This window comes from Polypterus senegalus, chromosome 16, assembly GCF_016835505.1.
Source record: "Polypterus senegalus isolate Bchr_013 chromosome 16, ASM1683550v1, whole genome shotgun sequence".
Classification (NCBI taxonomy): domain Eukaryota; kingdom Metazoa; phylum Chordata; class Cladistia; order Polypteriformes; family Polypteridae; genus Polypterus; species Polypterus senegalus.
Window position 1 is genome coordinate 99,355,889 of NC_053169.1, and position 17,345 is coordinate 99,373,233.

General features: G+C 43.1%; 1 protein-coding gene across 3 annotated transcripts in view; it reads left to right on the forward strand.

Annotated features, from left to right (window-relative positions):
* LOC120516513 (1-phosphatidylinositol 4,5-bisphosphate phosphodiesterase beta-1) overlaps positions 1-17,345 on the forward strand; it is a 487,951-nt gene that overhangs the window by 377,059 nt on the left and 93,547 nt on the right. For all 3 annotated transcript variants that reach the window (XM_039738227.1, XM_039738228.1, XM_039738229.1), the window contains 7 exons: positions 584-666; positions 5,534-5,618; positions 6,159-6,336; positions 8,503-8,573; positions 10,838-10,934; positions 11,047-11,131; positions 17,085-17,209. In XM_039738227.1, coding sequence (XP_039594161.1) covers positions 584-666; positions 5,534-5,618; positions 6,159-6,336; positions 8,503-8,573; positions 10,838-10,934; positions 11,047-11,131; positions 17,085-17,209 — 724 coding nt within the window. The remainder of the gene's footprint in view (positions 1-583; positions 667-5,533; positions 5,619-6,158; positions 6,337-8,502; positions 8,574-10,837; positions 10,935-11,046; positions 11,132-17,084; positions 17,210-17,345) is intronic.

Below are 17,345 nucleotides of genomic sequence, written 5' to 3' on the forward strand. Positions count from 1 at the left end.
TCCCATGAAGCCTGATCCTCGGACTCACACGGACTGTTTTAATTATTCAGTTGTCTTGCGTGCTTCCTGTCTGCTTTCCTACTTCCCGTCTTCTTGAACTTTAAAGCCAGTTTCCCCGTTTGCGGCCCTGGGTAGGCCGCAGCCTGAGACTGTAGTGCGGGAGCTGGCTGGCTTGGGGTGAAGCCAGTATGGACAAACCAGTGGAGCCAATGGCCTGCTCTAGTGCTTGATGGAGGCCTCACGTTCCCAGATGTTCACATCCCAAAGATTTATGTGGCAAATCCATTCTGCCATCCCTTGCTGCAGAAGTTAGAAAAACAGTGGGCTAGAAGATTTGGAGCTTTATTGAGAGATGAACCGGTGACTCAATGCTGGCCCGGTGTGACTGAGTGTGGCGCCCCATCTTGAGTTTGATGGCATCATGATCCTTACGGTGAAGAGCCTGTTTGATAAATAACCTGATCTCTCTTTGAAATCCTCATAAATAGATGCTGCCACGTGTTGCTGTAAATTAGCTAGACATTTAAAGCCATTTCTGTTTGCGATTTCCTGCTCATTTTTGTCTTTTTCTTTGCCTTTCTAGGAGGTCATTGAAGCGATTGCCGATTGTGCATTCAAGACGTCTCCATTCCCTATCATTCTCTCTTTTGAAAATCACGTGGACTCGTAAGTGAAAACGAGACGTAATGTTCTGTTGTGCAGATTCCGATTCTCAGTCAGTCGGCATAAACGTGTCTTATCTTAAGATATGCGCTCTGTAGCCATGGCGGCTGACACAGGATTACATGATCTTTACTTTTAGCTTTCATTAACACTTCCCTCTAATAAATGAGGCAAATAATGAGTTTCTATCACAGGAGCTTTAAGTCCAGGATTTGTCTGACTAAACTAATGGGGAATTAGTAATGGTGGTACTTAAAAGAAACAAACACACGAGGTGTGGCCGGCTGCAGGAATGTCAGGTCTGCAGAAAGAAACATTTGGGCTGCCAACCAGCTCATCCCTTTTATGTGTCCTTGAGCTACTGAATTCACTTCAAGCGAATGTCGCGCTCTTTGGCTTCATCCCGAGGTCTGGGAAATTAAGAACACAAAGTCAGGTGAATTCCGTCACTGCTAGTGGAGCTCCGTGTGGCGTTTTGCTCGAACCAGTGATGGGGCCAACTTCTGGGACGCCTAAGTTTGTCATGGCGGCTGAATCGGAAAGAGCGGGACTTTTGCGTCAAATGCTGCTTATCGGCACTGTGGGGCAAGAAGGAGATGACAAGGTTCTTGGTGGCACCCCCTCCCGTCCTGGCGGGTCATTGCATATCACGACTGAGCCCGTGTGTGCGTCTTTTGCGGTGGCTTATGGGTAGTTTTGAACACACACACACACAGTCTAGTTGAAGTCCAATGAATGTGATTTGTGGGATTTCACCATCGTTGTAACAACACACTGCTTTGGGCAGAGGGCGTGAAACCCGCCAAAACTGTAAGATGTGGTAGCCTACGATCGCACAAGGGGGCGATTCGATCGTTCGAGATTGGACACTGACGTTCTACCCTCTCATGCTCATGGAACAGGAAAATAAAAATATAAGTGCACAAAGAAACACGCTTGCGCTGTCCCGATTGTGACGTTGTCGGATTGTCCGGATGTCAGGCTAAATCGCCCAATGTGGTCCAAGTCATTCTGTCCCCTCATCATCCCCTGTCTCTAATTGGCCAATTATCTCTCTGACCCTTTTCATCACATACCAGCTCATGTGTGGTGAGCCTATGAGCACAAAATGGCTTTCATTGCATCGTCCAGGTGGTTGCTACACATTGGCGGTGGTTGATCGCTCCCCACAGCGCTATACATATTTATTATCATTTGTGACATCATCGTACTGTCCTGATTGTGACGATGTCAGACTGTCCCGATTTTCAGCTTAAATTTCCCCTCATGGTCAAGTCATTCTGGCCCGCTAATCATACCCTGTCTCTAATTGGCCAATTATCTCTCTGACCCTTTCATCACCTATCAGCTCATGTGTGGTGAGCCTACGAGCACAAAATGGCTGCCATCACATCGTCCAGGTGGTTGATACACATTGATGATCATTGAAATGGCGCCCCACTCATTATGTAAAGTGCTTTGAGTAATGAGAACAGCGCTGTATATAATAATTTTTATTATTTTGAATATGTGTGACATCATCGTGCTGTCCCGATTGTGACATTGTTGAACTGTCCCGATGTTCAGGCTAAATTGCCCCTCTGTGGCCGAGTCATTCTGGTCCCCTCATCATCCCCTGTCTCTAATTAGCCAATTATGTCTCTGACCCTTTCATCACCTATCAGCTCATGTGTGGTGAGCCTACAAGTGCAAAATGGCTGCCATCTCATCGTCCAGGTGGTTTATACACATTGACGGTGGTTGATGTGGCTCCCCACAGCGCTATATATATTTATTATTATCATTTGTGACATCATCGTACTGCCCTGATTTTGACATTGTTGGACTGCCCCGATGTTCAGCCTAAATCCCCCCCATCATGGTCCAAGTCATTCTGCCCCCCTCATCATCCCCTGTCTCTAATTGGCCAATTATCTCTCTGACCTTTTCATCACATACCAGCTCATGTGTGGTGAGCCTATGAGCACAAAATGGCTTTCATTGCATCGTCCAGGTGGTTGCTACACATTGACGGTGGTTGATGCGGCTCCCCACAGCGCTATACATATTTATTATCATTTGTGGCATCATCGTACTGTCCTGATTGTGACATTGTTGGACTGTCCTGATGTTCAGCTTAAATTTCCCCTCATGGTCAAGTCATTCTGGCCCGCTAATCATCCCCTGTCCCTAAATGGCCTAACAGCTCATGTGTGGTGAGCCTACAAGTGCAAAATGGCTGCCATCGCATTGTCCAGGTGGTTGTGATGCGGCTCCCCACTCATCTTGTAAAGTGCTTTGAGTAGTGAGAACAGCGCTATACATATTTATTATTATCATTTGTGACATCATCGTACTGTCCCGATGTTCGGCCTAAATCACCCCCCCCCCACCACGGTCCGAGTCATTCTGAAACCCCAATCATCCCCTGTCTCTAAATGGCCTAACAGCTCATGTGTGGTGAGCCTATGAGCACAAAATGGCTGCCATCCCATCGTCTAGGTGGTTGCTACACATTGACGGTGGTTGATGCGGCTCCCCACAGTGCTATATATATTTATTATTATCATCATTTGTGACATCATCGTACTGTCCTGATTTTGACGATGTCAGACTGTCCCACTGTTCAGCCTAAATTGCCCCCCTTGGTCAAGTCATTCTGGCCCCCCAATCATCCCCTGTCTCTAATTGGCCTAACAGCTCATGTCTGGTGAGCCTGCAACTGCAAAATGGCTGCCATCGCATCGTCCAGGTGGTTTCTACACATTGATGGTGGTTGATGCTGCTCCCCACTCACTTTGTAAAGCGCTCTGAGTAGTGAGAATAGCGCTATACATATTTATTATTATTATCTGTGACATCATCATACTGTCCCGTTTGCCACGCTGTTGAATGTTCCAGGTGGTGACCTCGTTTTACTGTTGTCATACTGTCCCCCCCTTGTGCGCTGCAGGTTGTGACATCGTTCTACTGTCATGTCACTGTGATGTCGGACTGTGTGATGGTGACGATCTCAAAACATGTCACACAAGGGACGTGTCCTAAATCTTTGTCGCTGCGGACACTCGACAGACCTTTCCTACTTTGATTATGTTGCTGTATTGGTATTCAGATGTTTCTGTTACACGTCACGATTTTTCTTTGTGAACCTCGCCCCGGACACAGACAGGCAGACACGTCAATGTCACCCACAAACACTGGTTTATTTTTCATTATTCTTTTGTATAACTCTGCTCACCAACCCCAATACTCCTTAGTCCAGGCCACTCCAATGCCTTCTCTTTTCTTCTTCTCTTTTCTTTCAGTTTCTCTTTTCTTCCCACCGCCTTCCTCCTCCAGACGTTGCCACTCTTCCACCCGACTCTTGTCAACGACTGGAGGGAGGCGGCCCCTTTTATAGGAACCCGGATGGGCTCCAGCTGCTCCCCGGCAATCTCCCGCGGACACACCCCTGTGTGGCGGAAATGCCGGCTGCGCACCCGAAGCCGCCCGGCGCCCCTGTCGTCTTCCCCCCGGCACTTCCTGGTGTGGCGGAAGTGCCGGGTTCCCGGAATAAACAGGCACTGGGGCGCCGCCTGGCGGTGGCCACGGGTCCCTACAGGGCTGGGCTTCCAAGCCCTGTACCCGAGGCCCCCTGCATAACCAGGACGGCCGCCCCCACTCGGTCTGGAGGAGGCACTCGCCCTCCTCCGGTCCTCCAAAGCGCCCCGGCCAGGCTCCAGCCCCAGCCGAGGACCGTACGGGATAAACCGGCATTGGGGCTCCGCCTGGCGGTGACCACGGGCCCCTACAGGGTAGGGCTTCCATGCCCTCGACCCGTGGCCCCCAACAGAACCAGGACGGACGCCCCCTCACGGTCTGGAGGAGGCACAAGCCCTCCTCACATCCTCCTGGGCGTCCCGGACGGGCTCCAGCCCCGGCCGGGACCACATCTTGTTCAAAAAAATTCAACATTTTGGCTCCATGGGTAAACCTAATGCTAAGGAGGCTGCTTGTTGACGGTGCTTTGCATTGCCCAGTTAAAAGTTAAAAAAAATGTCTACATCTTACCTGATGTTCTGCTTTTGTCACAGTGCATGTCACAATTTATTTAGCGCCTTTTCTCCTTATCCACGTGTTTCTGAACCTCTCTTGACTGGCGATCCCTCGACCAGTCGTCTTCTCATGAAACCTGTTTCTCAGAGCTGGTCATTTTGAGGCGCCTTGCTTACTTTTTACGTTTTCTGCTTTTGAAGGCGACTCTCAGCATGCCTCCTAAGCCTTAACTCCTTGCTCGTGTGTCTCACATTCGCACTTCTGCTCTGGATCACATGACCAAAGCCAAACTGACCAATCCGATTGTTTGAAGGACCTGGACACGCGCGCGCATACACACACATGCTAAGCCTTAGACTTTTGAAATTCAGGATTTATAATGTTTAAAGCCTGATGACTTCTGCTTTGCGTAATGAATTAACATTAAGTTACATTTAATGGGTTAGGACCGTGTAGAAAAAGTGTCGTTGGCCTGAAATGTCTGCAAATGCCCTTCAGTGAAAGTCTGCAGTGTGCACTTTGATCACTTCTGAATTGTTTCATTTGTAATTTTAGACTATGGACCTTTTGGGGGGTCTGAGGGCATGGGTGGCTAACGGGGTAAATAAAAAAAAAAATGCGTCTTTGTCCCAAACAATATGGAGGGCATGGCATAACAGTAAATGAGTAACAGACACATTTTTGCAGTCTCTAAACTAAAGTGTCACCAAACCCCCACATTGACTGTAAATGACAATCAGTTTTATGTCACACTTTTAACCTCCAGCACTCTTTTTAACACTCAACATCTCAGATTTTAAAAAGTGCACGATGAACCGACTCTCCATGACTTTGTTCTTTTTCTTTCCTTTTTCAGTCCTAAGCAGCAAGCCAAGATGGCTGAATATTGCAAAGCAATATTTGGTGATATGTTGCTTATGGAGCCACTCGAAAAATACCCCGTAAGTATAACATACTTAAAAAATAATTATGGCAATTGTGTAATTGAGCTAAAGTGAGAGCTCGGTGTCACCTTGTCCTCAGGCCACAGGGGCGAAAGCTCACCTGGCTGGTGAAAAGTTCCTGTCGCTGAGGGGCTGCATGTTTGTTTCTGGATGAGCAGGCCTGGGTGATAATTATATTTCTTGGGCCGATGAAAACCTTAGGAGGCAACTGTCACCGTTGATAATTTAAGGGGGGACTCTGAACCCTGTACACTGGGAGAGCCTGTCACCTCTTCTTGGGTTGTTTTTAGACTCGACTTTCTGTGTGTTACAATTCTGATTTCTAAAGATCCGTATTAATGAAGTTGAAAAGAAACAGAAATGGCACACAGATTGGATACCAACAATTTTAAAATCCTAGCAACCTGTTTGACACGAGCCTTTTATCAAGAACCTGTTAAAGCAGAGGCCCAAGCAAATGTCCACAGTTAAGGCCTTCTCCATTTGGATGCCTGCTTGTCTTCTCTGCTTCTTTCTGACTGTCTCTTTTTAAATTAGCTTGAAGCAGGGGTCCCGTTACCAAGTCCACATGATCTGATGGGTAAGATTCTCGTCAAAAACAAAAAGAAATCCCACAAGTCGTCTGATGGAAGTGCAAAAAAGAAACTCTCAGAACAAGCCTCGAACACGTGCAGCGACTCGTCCAGCGTATTTGAGCCTTCTTCTCCAAGTGCAGGTGAGAGTCACGTCAACCTTCCAGCTTCAGTTTTGGCATAAAATAAAAGGGGCTTCCTAACTCGCATATAGGTTGGCCTGTAGCCCCCTAGCTGCATTTCTTCAAGATGTCTGAAATTCCACAGCTACTGTGATGGCAGGGTGTAAAAGCTGAGTATGACACATGTCTGTTATATAGATATAATATCTATCTGTCTTGCCAACTACACTATCTATCTATCTTTCCAACTATGCTATCTATCTATCTATCTATCTATCTATCTATCTATCTATCTTGCCAACTACGCTATCTATCTATCTATCTATCTATCTATCTATCTATCTATCTATCTATCTATCTATCTATCTATCTATCTATCTATCTATCTATCTTGCCAACTACGCTATCTATCTATCTATCTATCTATCTATCTATCTATCTATCTATCTATCTATCTATCTATCTATCTATCTATCTATCTATCTATCTATCTATCTATCTATCTATCTATCTATCTATCCCGTAGCGGAGTCCAAACACAGTTGTAGAATTTATCAGATGTTGCAGAAGAAAGCATAAGAATCTAAATCATTTGAGCAACAGCAGAAGTAATGGAGGGAAAGCAAACATTTCGATGTTGCCCAGGTAATTAAGTGCAACTGTACTGATGAAAGCTATAAAGATTTTTGTAATGTTAGTACAGCGAGAAGTTCATCTGTAAGAGCAGACGTCCTGCACTCTTAAATTTCACAAATTCTGTACAAATGAATAAGTGATGTAATAAGACACATGATAACCAATCATATACTAGTATTAATAATAAAAATAATGCATTAGAGTCAGCAGTTATAACTAAAATTAATAATAATGTATTATAGAAAAGAGTGTTGTAATTTTAATAATGTATTTTATACAACGCTGATATTCTAACATTAATAATGACATAGAATACAGCTATATTCTAACACTAATAATACTGCATTAGAGACAACTGACAGTAATAAGAATATATATATCAATCATATTCTAACGTTACTACTAATAATAATAATGTCCTGGAAACAGCAGTTATAGCTGATATAAATCATGTATTATGGACAACAGTTTTTCTGACATTTTAATGATTTAATGCATTTTTTGTAAAATATATAATACTGTATTGCTTGATATCCAAAATTATTTAAAGCGATTTTATTCCTAATTCTTTGTTTTCCCCTCATTTACCAGTTAAACATTTGGCCCCGAACTCCAAGTCCGCTGCGCCCGTCTGACTCGACGGCTCTCAGCGCTTTCACTTGCCTTCTTTTCTTTTTTTTTTTTGAGCTCCTGCTGCCCCCTGCTGGACTCTTCGTTATTCACAGCCTGAGACCAGCACACATTTTTCTTTACGTAATTGCACAATTCATTCCTGATGTATATAATAAGCGCGATTTCATAACTTTTTTTGTAATATTTAAATTTGACAATATGTGTGCCCAGCCTCTGATGTTTCAGTGCCAGCATTCTGGGAGATTAGTCTTGGCTGACATGAGTAATGGGCAACTCATCTGAATTAGGGTGCGTCTTTATTTGCAGAGCGCTGAGTGAGTGTTGGGTATTCCTGTTTGGAGATTAGTTTGCATTACGGAGGTGTATGTACAGCGTGTCATCTGCTGCCTCCTGTTGCAATAATAAGTTTTGTCTATCTGTCCGTCTATCCACTCGGGCTGATTACTTGAATTAAATTATTCAGCCCTTTTAATATTTTGTTAACAAGATCAATCTTTTTTTTATTTTTTCCTACGCCACTGTGGTACCTCAGAGTGCTTGGCTTTCATGATAGACTCTGCACTGGGACATCTTCTGTAAGACGTTGCAGTTCCACGTCAGCTTTCAGTCAGCTGGCCCCACAAAATCCTCAAGAGCACTTTGAGGGGATTCAAATTCAAAGCTGATTCCATGACTGCAAACTGCGCAGACCCTTTTGAGCTCAACATTTTCAAGGCTGAAAGCTTTTCAAAATTTTTATTTGTTATTGAAATCAAGTCACACTGTGAGGTCTGTGGTGTTAGCGTACGTGCAGGAGGATTTGTTAACGATCACTAGTCAAAGTAAAATGAAGCCCGTTTACTCTGCAGACCTTGTCCACTCTTAGTGCACATTACTCAGTTAAACATTAACTGTACATAATACACAATTGTTTTTCAGGTGAGGTAGAAGCAGAAAGTGAAGAAGAAGACGATGATGACGACGACTGTAAAAAATCATCCATGGATGAGGTAAGCCTGCATGAAATCATTTTAAATGTCCGTAAATGTTGAGACGCAGGAACTGAACACCTTGACCCCAAGAGACTCCGCTCTTAATCTCTGGGATGTCTACTTGTGTTTTTGTCAAGTGGGCTGCTTGGGGACAGTTGGGGTGCTGGTGTTTTATTTTTATGAGGGTCTTCAAATCAAGTTTAATGTAACTGGTTTTGTTATGACATAAGCTGTGTCCGAATGGGATGAGTTGCACACCAGGAGATGAGGTGAAGTAATTATTACTGGTTAACCACTGTGATTTTAGGTAGAAGTGATGCTGGTTTGGAAAATCCATCTTTTGTTAGAAACTGAAGCTCATGGAATCTATCTATCTATCTATCTATCTATCTATCTATCTATCTATCTATCTATTATATAGTGCCTTTCATATCTATCTATCTATCTAGAGCCGGTGTGCTGGGCTGGTTACATCAAACACTGTTACCGGTGTGTGTGGACTCTATAAACTTGCCAGTTAATTTAATAAAAATAATGTTAGCATACACTGGATTTTCTCATTAAAGTATTCAGCTAAATTTTTGCAAGATAACATGCGAATGTTATCAAAATATAACTGGAGAATACAACTCCTGCTCAAATGGACACGCAGACCTCAAAAGCGGGACCCCCTTAGGTGTGGGGCCTGGGGCGGTCACCTCACTTGCCAACCACTTGCCACCCTCAAACTCCGCTCTTGTATCTGTCTGTCGCCTTTCATGAATTATACTCATGATCATGAAAAACACTATACATTGAAACTAATTTAAATTAAACATCCAACTTAATAACATAGTGCCTGTCACGTCTCTCATGTAGCTCATTACCTTTATATTAATCTATGCAATATATATTGTCGTACACATCTATCCATCCATTGTGTAGTGTCTTTCAGGTCTGTCTTTCTATGCTATATTCAGTGTTTTTACTATCTATCTGTCTGTCTGTCTGTCTGTCTCATTTAAAGTTAAATGTATAGCACAACCTCATGAACGGGTCTGAGTACTTTCAGAATCCTCTGTATTAAAGGGAAAGGATCTGACACAATGCCCGTAGGGTGACAAGCTCCAGAGGGATGCATTCAGCGATCCTTGACCTCGGTAATGGAAACTGGACCTTGGGATATGAAGCACAAGTGTCATTTTCTTACTAATTTACAGACATTAACACTGATGTATGACCACACAGAAGTTTATCGCTTCCACTGCCAGTTTGCATTTGACAATGAGTCACTTGTATCCGTCCGATGATTTATGTTCACACTTTACATACTGCAAATTAGAATGCTGTTTATTATGAATATAGTTTAATATTTAATGATCAAACTGGAGGGGCTAGACTGCCTAATAGCACAATTTCAAATCCACTTACGTGTAGTGACAACGCATTTGAGAGATGAAAAAACAGCCTATTAGCTGGAGCGTGGGAGCCGTGCTATTGTACCTCCATACTTCAAGAGGCTGCCGGAGGCAAAAAATTATCTGCTGATGATGTAAAAAAAAAAAAAAGTCTAACGCTTGTATTGTTCATAAGTCTTATTTAGATAGAACTCATCAATCCCACATGCCTCTGTTTGATAGACTGGGTATACATGTGGAAGCATCAATTCTCTTTTAGGATCACATTGATTAGTAAATATTAGCAGAGCCCATTTCTTGTTTAATCCCATTAAAGTTTGGTTTCTTTCAGCGTAAGGAAGATTTACATGTGGATCTCAATGACTAATTTCACTGGACTAGCAACATATAGACAAACAGACAGACAGATAAACAGCATAGCTGACAGGATTAGATAGATAGATAGATAGATAGATAGATAGATAGATAGATAGATAGATAGATAGATAGATAGATAGATAGTGTAGTTGGCAGGATTAGATAGATAGATAGATAGATAGATAGATAGATAGAGTGAAAGGCACTATATAAAAGATAGATAGATGGATAGATAGATAGATGGATGATATGAAAGGCACCATATAATATATAGACAGACAGCGGTTCTTCTGTTTTTAAGGCACTCAGGGAGGATGAGGTGGGTCCAGGTGGATGAATCCCAGAGGTGATGTCAGATGTCAATCATCCTTTCTACAGAAGCAGAAGAGAGGTCATCAGTACACAGTGCCACCTCCATCACCCAAGCCTTCAAGCTGTTTGCCATGTGCACGCGTGTGACAATACAGTACTTGACACTGTAGGTAGGAAGGTCACTTATTCTGTGGCTCACCATTTTTTATTTCTCAGGGAACTGCTGGAAGTGAAGCTTTTGCTACTGAAGAAATGTCCACCCTAGTAAATTATATCCAGCCAGTGAAGTTTGAATCCTTTGAAACAGCTAAAAGTAAGTCGTTTGAATGGGTTATGTAATATACAGGGTGTTTGGAAACTCCAAGGACATTTTGCCAGTTTGGTTAAATTTGGTCTTTTTTTGTATTTTTTCCATTGTGTTACAGAAATTAACAGAAGTTTTGAAATGTCATCGTTTGTGGAAACAAAAGGTTTAGAGCAACTTACGAAATCACCAGTTGAATTTGTGGAGTATCCTTTTTAAAGAAACAAATGTTTAGTTAGTGTTGCAAAACAATAAAGCAGTAAAACTGAACTTTTGTAATCCATCCATCCATCATCCAACCCGCTATATCCTAACACAGGGTCACAGGGGTCTGCTGGAGCCAATCCCAGCCAACACAGGGCACAAGGCAGGAAACAAACTGCAGGCAGGGCGCCGGCCCACCACAGGGCACACACACACCCACACACCAAGCACAGACTCGGGACAATTTAGGATCACCAATGCAGCTAACCTGCATGTCTTTGGACTGTGGGCGGAAACCCACGCAGACACGGGGAGAACATGCAAACTCCACACAGGGAGGACATGGGAAGCGAACCCGGGTGTTCTTACAGCGAGGCAGCAACACTACCACTGTGCCACCGTACTGGCAAACTTTTGTAATATACAATAATATTATTTATATATACTGTATATATATATATATATATATATATATATATATATATATATATATATAAATATTACATTACATAGTTTTCTGTCAAATAATGCAAAGAGTATGCAACACATGTTTCGCCCTTATTTGGGCTCATCAGGCATACACACTCCACTGCACCCATCGTGGGGATTGAACCTCGGACGTCATCGTGAGAGACGAAGCCCCTTTACGCTGCGCCACGGCATGTGGTTCGTTTATTTGACAGCAATGGGGACTCAGACCACGGATGCTATGAATGTAATTACTCCGGATGAATAATTGGGGTGCTAACCAGACAAAACTTCATACCACACATCAGGAAAAGGTCTGAACTGAACAAGCTTCCCTCCTTGTTTCCAGCCAGACCAGAAGAGATGGGACTTCTTTGGCTGTGTTGCTTTCAATGGGGTGCTTTATGAAGGTTGTGAGGGAAAAAGGAAATAAGATTGTTTGTGATAGTGCCGCCTCTCGTCCCGGGGTAGTACCACATACCTTAGGTGAGCCCAGAAGGAGATCCTCTGATGCACATAGTGTATATACAGTATATATATATATATATATATACATATATTGTAAAAGATGCAACAGGAGGCAACAAAAAGGTTTGGGGTTTTCCGGCCCCTTATATTGTCGACACTCCAGACTTTATCAACAAAAATAAATCAGTCAGACATAAAACAAAACAAGATTCACGCGCGACGCCATACTAGGCGTTGCGGCCATTTTTATATGGGAGGAGCCGGAAGTGCAGGAATGCTGGGAAGGAGTCGTGATGGATGATGGGACTGCTGACGTCATTGAAGATGGCGGAGGAAGGGCGGAAGTGATCGTACTGCGGGCAAGGTCTTTATGGCAGAGCGTCTTTAGTTCTGGAAAACAAAGAAACAAGTTTAGTCCCCCGCCATTCCCCGCCGTCGAACGTCCTTCGACGTGTTTTAAGATCCATCTGCGGTCTCCTAATCACGCATGCGTGATAATATATATATATATATATATATATATATATACACACACTCTAGTGGGTTTTGCCCCCTGCTCACTTCATGAGTCCACCTTCTCCCTCCTTTTTTGCCTTCGTTTCTCTCCAACACTTTCCAAGATGATCACGTCTTGGCCCAAGATTTTTTTTTTTTATATCATATATATGAGCAAGAGAGAGGGAGCTTGTAATGGGCAGGGCCCCAAGATATGATGTATTTCTCATGTAATAATGAACTGATAGAAACACAATAAATGCAGTGCATACCTGGAGCAGACTGCAGACGTCATCCACAATGTGTTGTGACATTTTCAGTAGGCCCCCAGTATGCGCAGACAGCATTGGTCCTGTGGCTTCCAATCTCCGTGCCATGTTCTGAATAAAACGTTTCGACAGTGTAACCGGTGAATCGTGCAGGTTAAAAACACACTAGAAAAAATCCTTTAAAACAATGAGGTTAAAACAATGTCTGGAAGCTGTCTTTTAAAGCAAAGCCTGGTGCATTCTACCCTACATGCAGCTGACCTTCTTCAGTTCTCTGATCTGGTGGCCTTTCCGATCCCTGGCTCCAGTTCTGCTTACCCAGACCGAGACTTGAGGCTCCCCAACGACCAGGACACTCACGCTGGGGCTTCCACTTCCCAAGTTCCTGACTCCCGCTGCACCAACCTTCTTCTGGTCACTCCTGCTCCAAACAAACACTCAGCAGGAGCGACCACTACCATTGGCACTCACGCCAAACACCCCACTCAGGTTCGTCTCTCCCAGCTGCCTGCAAACAGCGCAAGTCTGCTCTCGCGCGCTGCTCTCTCTCTCTCTCTCTCTCTCTCTCTCTCTCTCTCTCTCTCTCTCTATCCTGCTTCTTTCTTCTCCATTACCCTCCCGTTCTTGTTTTTCTCTCCCCTTAGCTGCCTCGTGCTTCTATTATTTATCACGGGGATGTGGATCAGGTGTGGCAATTAGCAGCTCCCGGCATCAATTACGGACGCGGACAACTCCTCACCTGTACACTTAAACGAGGACCACCCGCATCACGAATTCACCTGTGAACCGCTCCGGCCACACTACCACGCCCCCTTCTCTAAGCCATGAGTGCGGCGATTATTTGTTTAATAAGTGGCCCTGTTGACTTGAGCTGTGGACCCGCTACACCACACTGTGATCTTTATTTTGTTTGGATTGCCTCATCATTAAGACAGTAATACATCATAACTTAGGGCCCCACCCATTAGAATCACCTTGTGTGTGTACAGTGGAACCTCGGGTCACGACCGTCTCGGACGACGTACAAATCGGGGTTACGACCAAAAAGTTCGCCAAACTTTTGCATCTGATCATGACCACACACTCTGGTGATGAACAAGCCAGTTTCCCTTCCGGTTCATACGCGCCGGTAATTTACGCACGTGTTCAGTCTCTCCCTGTACATTGTTCTTGGTCAGTTTATTGTTAGTTTTTGTATAAATTAAGGATTTTTCAAATTTTCATTTTTTTCCCTGTGCTTAAAACTCATTAAAAAAAAAGTGTTTACAGCGAGCTGTTCGTAAGCCTGTAGCGTGAACTCTTTCAGTGTTAGTTTTCTCTGTTGTTCAATGTTTTCTCAGTGTTATTCAATGTTTTTACATTTAGTTTACTATTACACTGTACATTCTATGGTATAACTAACTATTATTGTGCTTAAAATGTTTAAAAAAATATATTTACATACAGTTCGTATGGTCTGGAACAGAGTAATTGTATTTACATACAGTCCTAAGGGGGAAATTACGTTGGGTCGCGACCAAACTGGGCCGCGTCCAGAGTTTTGGAAAGAATTACGGTCATGACCATAGGTACTACTGTACCTGTGATCAACTAAATCAAATGCTTCCTCCTGATCAATAGAAAATACGCAGTAATGATGTAGCATATTAAAAATATGTCATCTAAAATTGATACATTTGGTGCACAACTTTGATGTGGATGTATAATTAAGTCCATGACGGTCCTGAGGCAGTTGACCAAAACTCTGGAGAAGATTCTGTAATCAATGTAGAAAAGAATGACAGGGCACCAGGTCTTGATTTAGCAAAGGTCTCCTGTCTTTGGACTAGATGACCACTGTCCTTCTGCAGCTCAAAGTTGGTTCACCAGCTCTCAGGTAAACAACCTATCAATGTCCAATCCCAATATATGTCAGAAGTCTTTCTAAAACTCAACAGGAAGACCATCGATCCCTGGTGTTGTACCAACATTTAGATCCTCCAGAGAATCGTAATGATCCTACGGGCAAAGCTCACTAATCTACAGTATTTTTAAAAAAAAATCTTCTGGATTTGTGTGTAAACCATGAAGATAATCCTTCATTGCTGAATTATGAAGTTTTGGAACGAATTGCGGTTGTGACCCGAGGTTCCACTGTATATATAAAGGGTGGTCCAGATATAATTATGCAATTTTCATTACACTATAACTTATTAAGTTTATTACATAGAGAATTCACAAAAAAATCTTTTTGTTGCCGATAGATGGCAGCACCTGCATTCCAAAATGGCAGGGAGACGGTTGTTAGTAGAAAAGCGCATGCAATGTGTTCACCTTTTCTCGATAATGGGCAATGATTTCGAGGAGCAGTGCAGGATGTTAGAGGAATTTGGAGTGCCTGCAGTGCATAGGTACACGGTCCACCAAATCAACGAAATGTTTGACTGGACTGGTAGCGCCAATCGCCCGAAAAATCCCGGATCATCGAGAAGTGTGCGAACTGACGACATGAAGAATCGTCGAACTGGAAGTGTGCCCGCATAAATCAAAGTCATCCAGATGATTGTCTGCAAAGCTGAACATTGGTAAAATGAGTGTGCTGAGGATGTTGCATGAAATGAAGCGTATGCCCTACCATCCACGACTTTTTCATGCTCTCAGCGAGGACGACTTCGACAGGAGGATTGAGTTTTTGGAATTGTGGCTGGCAAGACTGGAGGGGGATCCAGAACTGGTTCGAAATGTGGTGTGGACTGATGAGGCCATTTTCCACACATCTGGCTCAGTCAACAGACACAACTGTGTCTTTTGGTGTGCAGACAACACCCATATTACCATTGAAGTCGAACACAAGTCTGGTATGGGCTGGTGTGTCTTATGATGGTATTGTTGGCCCATATTTCCTTGAAGGAAATGTCACAAGGGACAGATACCTCAACCTGCTTGTGAATGATGTCATCCCAGAACTGCAGAACAGACAGAACTTCGACCGTATGTGGTGGCAACAGGATGGGGCTCCACCTCAATTTGCGATAAATGTGAGGAACTTCCTTGACCAACAGTTTCAAAATTGGTGGTTAGGACATCGAGGGCCTGTTGAATGGCTTCCATGGTCACCTGACCTTACCCCTCCAGATTTTTTTTCTTTGGGATATCTTAAGGACAAGGTCCACGCGCACCCTATTGGCATTTTGGAGGATCTTTGCCTGGGGATTGTTGAGGAGTTCGGGAAAGTTCCTCTGCAAATGTGCCGAGACGCATGTGATGCTGTAGCCAGAAGACTCTGAGCCTGTATCCAACTGAATGGAGGACAACTGGGACATTACATGGAAAATCTGTGAATTAATTCAATGTAAGTCCATTTTCATTTATAAAAAGACATTTTGAACAATTCTTTTGTCTTGTGTTGTTTTCCTGTATTGCATTAAAAGTTGCATAATTAGATCTGGACCTCCCTGTAGATAGACAGAGAGAGAGAGATGGATATAAATTAACCAAAGAGAATATGAAGTTTTGGAACACCCAAAAGAAATTCCCATATTATTATAGTATGTTGAAAAACTCAAACACGTAGTGAATGTGGTCATTTTCAGACATGAGTATGTTGTCAGGAAGGGTGGGTGGATGGATGTATAGATATAGTATTTCACAGCACCAAAAGGGTTAAGAAACTCTGGGCTGAGTCGTGACATTACAAAATGTAAGCTGATTGGCAACAATCTTATAGTAGGCATGTGTTAAAGTTACTACACATGGCTGGTACAGCTCTATGATGTCACACTGCAAAGCATCATAGGATTCTGGGAAAAATAATGTTTGCCTAATTCATCGCATTGGGAATTTTCAGGAAAATATTTGGCAAACAGGGTCACTGGTGAAAACAGTGTATTTGCTTTGAGAAATGCTTTGGCGAATTTCGCCAGTCAACACTAATTGTTATACCCCCAAAACTAAACCCCAGGTACACCAGTGCAGAAATACGTTTACCTAAATAGACTGGAGTAGTCATTTTTAAGAGGATTATGAACTTCCTCCTTAAGTCTGTACATGTGGACACATTCTTCAGTTGTTACGTTGTGTCATATATGTGTACTACAGAGATTTCATCCGACACTAAGCTTATCCTTCATCGTAACCCAAGAGACCTGCTGACTAAGCAATGAATTTTGTGTTGGACGATTCCAAAGTAATGTCTGGATATGATGAGTTTCTGATTATATAATTAAGTGATTCCCATCCATAACTTTGTTTTATTGCTTAACCTTAACTTATTCAGATATAACAAATTGCAGCTCAGCCGGATCTATCCCAAGGGAACAAGAGTTGACTCTTCAAATTATATGCCTCAGGTGTTTTGGAATGCTGGATGTCAGCTGGTGGCTTTGAACTTCCAGACATTAGGTAATAAATCTTCAAACCTGTGAATTCAGACATCACAAATTTAGCTTGTTGAGATCTGTGTGATTGTATTCTACTGACCTGTTACTTGGACAACTTGCACTGCTTGGACGTTTTCTGGACTATGAAGGTGGACCTA